Source organism: Abramis brama, assembly GCF_963993115.1.
Source record: "Abramis brama genome assembly, chromosome: 5".
Classification (NCBI taxonomy): Eukaryota; Metazoa; Chordata; class Actinopteri; order Cypriniformes; family Leuciscidae; genus Abramis; species Abramis brama.
The window spans coordinates 3,695,684-3,702,244 of NC_139967.1; the positions used below are offsets into that span (position 1 = coordinate 3,695,684).

Consider the following 6,561-nt stretch of genomic DNA (forward strand, 5'->3'; position numbering starts at 1 on the left):
TGCGTCTGAGAGCAACTCGTTTTGGTGCGGTCTCTTTAAATACAATTGAGACACTTCATACCCCGCCCCCTCTCCAGGTTGCAGAGGTTCAACTCCACCCCGTTCGGCCATTTTTGTAGTCTGATAGCAGAGATACCATTATCTAGCGGCACAGAAACTTTTTATTCACACGTTATTAACAAAATGTCAACAACGGAAGACTTGTCCAGCCAGCCTTACATGTTCGAGCCAGAGTCGGAGCCGGAGCGAGATGAAAATGAAGACGACGAACCTGCAGAACAACGTCTTCATATGGATGTATGTATCGCAATGGTGTGTTACTGTATTTATACATGAAACTTTGGTCTTCCGACCTTTTACCACCGTGTTGATTTATTTTGATTAATATGTGAGAGGGAGAGAGAGCAAGACAGCGTCTAGTTTGGAGACGGTGAAGTCTTGTTTACACTTTCGCCCGGCTCCGAGAGAGTGCGCGCGCGCGACCGGGTCTCTGCTCGTTCTTTCAGTTAAACATGCTCACTAGCGCGGCAGTTCATCTACATTAGACGGTGTAATGAAGCGTGTGGGTTACTACATCCAACAACCGAACATTTTAACTTACCCTCTCGTAACTTCTGCATCCTTTAGCTTGGACTACAAAATTGCAGCGAGAAATAATAATGGCGGATTGCTCGAAGTGTTGGGCCGGAAGTCAATGTCCTTATTTGGCAGTTCCGCTGCAAATACTGTGACGTAATAGTTAAAAAAACGTCATAGATAACAGAAAAATCGGAACAGGTTGAAAAATATGATCAAAACAGAATATAAAGATATCAACGAAGCACCTGAAGAGAATAATTTCATCTTTTCTGTACTTCTAAACACTCCAAATATACAACAAAATGCATTTAAGGGCTAAAAAAGTGCATTTAGCATGATATGTCCCCTTTAATATAACAGCTTCGAAGTAATTTCGATGGTAAACAAACTCATAGTAGGGCGAATCATCCCGATAAGCAAAGCTGTGGGGGGACCCCGCTGGCAAAACCAGCAATGCAAGTTTGAGAGGTGGCGCCCCGCCAAATCTCGTGAGAATCACAACTTGCTTTAAGGCACAACGAAGAAAACGAAGAATACATGGTCGGAAGAGTCAAGGAAAAAACAAGAATCCTGGCCATTACCTGGTCAATAGACATCTTCGGAGTCTATCTGTGCCTATGTCCGACCCTTCCATCCTACTGAACAGGTACTGGTATACAGGGGGAGGGAATCAGGGGTGTGAGTGCAGTGCAGAGACGTGAGTGCAGAGACACTATAATCCGACAGAACAACATAAATAAGGTGGTTTTAGAAAAAAAAAAGAGCTTCTAACTCCACCTGGAGCGTGTTATTTGTTTTGCAAAAATCCACCGCTCTCTGATCATCGGGTCCAATCAGCGCAGGGGGGTGTGAGATCTGACTGTCAATCACAGGTCGTGCACACGCCACAGATCCCCTCTCCCTCACGCAGACGCGCACGTTACAATATCACATGCACACGACACGCCTGAAGTTCGCCTGAAGATTGCATGAAGCGTGATGGCGGAGAGAAAATCTACTAACAAGCTTCCATTTCCTCGGTTATTGCTATCTATGGATAGATTAGCCAGGGCAGCCTACCTCCGAGTCCATGGTGTTGATTGATGCTGAAGAGATGGATGCGTTCACAGAAAATCAGGTACACACGCACGAGCACAACCTCGATGGGAGGGTGCTCGCTGGTAGTGGGGGAGGGGCATGAGAGTTGTAAACATTCAAAATCATTCAAAAAGTCGACCCAATCTGCCAGACTTGCCGACTGCAGCTTTAATGGTCCGAATAGATTCAAAATTGAATTGGTTATTTTAATCTCAGTTAAACAGATTATTTTAGTCAGTTTAATGTAATTAAATTAAGTATTTCATTTAAGTTGAATATATTTAAATGTTTAAGTACAATCAACATGTATGTTTAAGGCAGCAAGTTTTTTTGTTTTGTTGCAGTGATTACATAGAAGAACCATTGGATCCACCAAAGAACATTTTTGTAAATATTCTTAAAACAACCAACTTTTTTCCGCTCTAAATATCTTTTGTGGAATGGAAAGGTTCCATAGATGTTTAAGATTCTTTATGGAACCATCGATGCCAATAAATAATTTTATATTTAAAAGTGTATGTTAGTCTCATGATCTATAAAAAAAAAAGCCACATAACAGAGATTCAAAAAAGATTTTATTGGTCCAAAAACTCATGAAGAAATGATAGTAAATGATGAAAAGAACTTTAAGAGGGATAAAGGGACTGCTATGAGAGTGTAACACTAGAGGGCACATTAAATATTTCACTACAGTCATGAGTCAGTCAGGAATCAGGATTCAGAGAGGATCTTCAAATCAGCACATTAAGGGCACTCGTCTAGAGAGAAAAGATGGTCAGGTCAGGTCTGAAGAGGTTATTCATCAGCTACTTGCTTACTATAGACACAATGTTTTACCATTTTTAGGCAGGAGGGCGATGTTCTCCGGCAGAATGCCTTGCTCCAGAGAAAAGGCAGTGAACTTGTCCAAGAGATCCTGGCTCAGGTCGGGTGTTCGGCCTACAAAAAAACAGTACAAGCACATCGAAATGTCAAAAACTATTCCAACTAAAACCAGAATTATTGCAAACCTTAGTAAATAATTTAATTATTTGAGCTTATGTTTTTTACAGTACACATTCCAGGCTGAAATTTAAGCTAGATTAGAAAACAGCATTTATAATCTATTTAGTTCCGTAACATGATGTTTCAGAGAGGAATAAGATGTTCAACAAGAAACATTTTAAAAGATTCCATTGGTTAGCATTAGTTAACATGAACTAACAATGAGACATACTTCTGAAGCATTTATTAATCTTAGTTCATGTTAATTTCAGTACTTACTAATACATTATTAAAATCAAGTTTTACCTGATAACTTGAGCTAACATGAACTAACAAAGAACAGTTTAACTAAATGTAAACAAAGATAAGAAATAAGCTCATTGTTAGTTAATGCATTATGATAGTAGAACATTATTTTAAAGTGTTACCATAAAGTAATTTCAGAGTTGAACAAGTTATTACACTTTTACTAGATTACACTTTAACAAGGAAGTTAAAAGAGTCAGTTTGGATTGCATGTTTACTGCAAGTGTGTTGCTCAAGGGCACAATGGGGATGGTTCAGGAAATGCATTTTTACTACTGTACATCACATGAGTTACAACGCCTTTTATCTCATAATGGCCTGGTTTGGTTTCGCAGACAGGGCTTTAATTAAGCCAGGATTAGGCTTTAGTTCTATTAGGACATTTAAGTAGCTTTTATAAACATGGTGTGCTTCTTGAGACAAAACAATGGCACAAACATATTTTAAGATCTGTCAGTGCAAGTTGCTTTCAGCTCAAAAATGCATTTTTACCAGCAGCCTATCAGAAGGGCTTTTCACACTTGACCCAGTTAACCCTGGGTCATTGTAAACCACGTGTAAACAGGGTTATCTATCTTGCTTCACGTTTCACACTGCTCATAATTTACCAAGTGTTAACAATTAATCATGGGTATTAATATGGTGACGTTTCACTCTGTACAATCCTAAACCCTGGGTTAACGTCCTCATTTGCATATTTACGTTTTCAGTGTCATTAATTGGCACGCGAAAGTGGCACGCGATCTGCACTGGCAATGCGCGTTCTCTGTGCTGCGCACCAGCCGGAGAAAACCACCCACTTTTGAGCGTAAAGACGCCTAGTTGAAGGCACTCTCGCTTCAGTGATGGTTTTTAGCACCCTTTTCGGGAGACACCCGGATACCCGTTGAGGGGCCATACAAGTCGGGACGGGGATGCCAGATCTTCCCGTTCGCCTGTGTGAGGAGGTCTCAACTCAGCGGTATCGGCCATGGGCTGTTTCCAGCAGTTGCGCCAAATCGGAGAACCAAAACTGGGTCCTCCAGAGAGGGGCTATTAAGAGCACTGCACACTTGCTCTCCCTGATCCGTTCGATGACCTGAGGTAGCAGCGTGACCGGAGGAAATGCATACAGCGGGCGACTTGGCCAGTCGTGGGCTAGCGCGTCCTTGCTCTTCGAGAAAAAAGTTTGTCAACGAGCATTGTCTTCTGAGGCGAAGAGGTCGAGATGCTCGATATAAGCTGAACCGTCTGCGGGTGAATAGACCATTCCCCTGGGGTAACTTTGTCTCTGGATAGCATATCCGCACCCTGGTTCAGAATTCCTGGCATGTGTGCCGCCCTCAGCTAGCGCAGGTGGTGCTGAGCCCATATAATGAGGTTTTTGGCCATGGTGTGCAGGTTGTACGACCTGAGTCCACCTTGGCGATTTATATAGGACACCACAGACATGTAGTCCGTCCGGACCAAGATGTGGTGGCCTTTTAGGTATGGGAGAAAAGCTTTCAGTGATAGAGTGACCACTCTCATCTCTAGACATTTTATGTGTAGGCGCCTCTCGGGGTTCGACCATAGGCCGGAGATGGGCCTGCCCTCGTAAAGGGCCCTCCAACCTAGGTTGGAGGTGTCTGTCGAGATCATTTTTCTCTCTGAAATCACGCCCATACTCACACCGGACTGGTACCAGCCGGCTGCCTTCCAGGGAGCAAGGCCTTTGATACAGCTGTGGTTCGCTCTGATTCGTAAGTGGCCAGATTGCCACGCGTGAGTCGGTACACAGGGTTTTAACCAGCGCTGGAGAGGACGCATGTACAGTAGACCCAGCTGGAGTACTGATGATGCTGAGGCCATGAGACCCATCATCCTCTGAAATCTCTTGAGAGGCGCGCAAGCGCCTACTCTGAAAGTAAGGCGTGCTCTCATTCGTATCTTTCGAGTCTATCCCAGGAAAGATATATTCTGGCTGGGAGATAGTGTGCTTTTGGAAGCACTGTTTCTGAGACCTAGGCATTCTAGATGGCTGAGGAGCCAGGATCTGTGAGTTATCAATTGCGCCTCCGATTGGGCTATAACAGACTTTAAAATGTTCATATAAATTTCACCTGCTGCCAGAGCCGGGATTCGAATACGGGTCTCTGGCACGAAACCCTTAGATTCCACCACTGAGCCACAGGGGGGGAATGACGTAAGACAGTTATGCCTGGTTCAGATTACATGATTTTAGCCCGATTTTGGCACGATCCGTTTGACGTAGGGTGTCGTGGGGATTCGTAAACGACAACGAGCGTCGGGACGCAAGATTCGATCGTTTCATCTCGTATAGTGTGTCATAGTGGGCGATAACCTACGTCGCGGCTGCGATGCTTCACGACATCACTACAGAAAGACTAGCATGTTTAATTTTTTAATGGTCCTCCACGACGGGTTGAGTATGTGAGCGAGAGTGAGTGTGCGTGAGTGAGTGAGAGTGCGCAACAGTGAGTGTGTGTGTGCACCAGTGAGCGTGTGTGTGCGCCAGTGAGCGTGTGTGTGTGTGTGCACAAGTGTGTGTGTGTGTGTGTGCGAGTGAGCGAGTGTGTGCGCGAGTGTGTGTGTGTGTGCGAGTGAGTGAGTGAGCGAGGGACAGTGAGTGTGTGTGTGTTTGTGTGTGTGTGTGCGTGCGAGTGAATGTTTGCGAGTGAATGTGTGCGTGTGACGGCACACGATGACTGGTCGGAAAGCAACGTGTAGTCTGACATGTTTCTTGTCCACGACACGACAAGATTTTAGGAGTCAAAATCGTGTAATCTGACACCGTGACTGTCGTAACAGACACAAAAAATCTTGTAATCTGAACCAGGCATTAGCGCGAGCAGAGAAGATAGCAACATGTTCCCACCCGAGAACAGTCGATGTGAGTGACAGTTTCAGCGTCTCTCAGCGTCATGAAAACTCACTCATAGTGACCATCTGGGTCATGCTCGAGAGGGCTCTGCATGATTTGCGAAACGGGGGCGGGGTAGCTCTCTTGGAGCTCACACTCTCACGCAGGTCACTCGTTCCGCTGAAAAGCTATCTCGTCATCTTGTCGCACTTAGGGCAGCCGCCCTTGGCGAGTGCAGATTCCGCGTGGTCAGGGCCCAGATAGGAAGCGCAGAGGATGTGACGATCTCAGCCGAAGAGAGGGCCTCTGCACGAAGCGTGGGTGACTCGAGGCATTTGAACAATGCCTCAGAAATTCACTCTTTTAGAAGTGCGTTGCAGCAGCGAACACACTATATTTGCTTTTTGAAAGGATATATAGCGCGCCGGATGGCACAGCAGGACAGCGGGCTGAAGGCGGCGTCCAGGAAAACGAATGCCGGTGTCCTCAGAACTGCAAGGCAGGTGGCTTGTCCCGCTGAAGGCTTTTCGACGGCTGCGAAGAGATTTCTAGTTCCGGAGGTCAGCGAAGTGGAGAGTTCGCTGAAGGAGATTAAATCTGATTTCTATGGCTAAATTAGGGCTATACAGGCGAAGCGAAGCGGCCTGATTGGTTCGCGCGTCTGAGACGCCTCGCCATAGGTTTGTGCAGTTGCCGCAGTACAGCCAATGACCGTGCTAGACGCTCAGCTCGTGTCTGCTGTGCAGCTGCACTGCGTTTAAAAATTTGGCTTC

The 6,561-nt window shown here is 45.3% G+C and overlaps 1 protein-coding gene across 1 annotated transcript in view; it reads right to left on the minus strand.

The window, feature by feature from the left end:
• Nucleotides 1–2,214: 2,214 nt before the first annotated feature.
• Nucleotides 2,215–6,561, minus strand: part of LOC311084066 (lipocalin) — a 6,233-nt gene continuing 1,886 nt past the window's right edge. Inside the window, exons 5-6 of the mRNA XM_084115909.1 lie at nucleotides 2,494–2,595; nucleotides 2,215–2,414 (exon numbers count right to left, since the gene is read on the minus strand). Coding sequence (XP_083972035.1) covers nucleotides 2,401–2,414; nucleotides 2,494–2,595 — 116 coding nt within the window. The 3' untranslated portion in view covers nucleotides 2,215–2,400. The remainder of the gene's footprint in view (nucleotides 2,415–2,493; nucleotides 2,596–6,561) is intronic.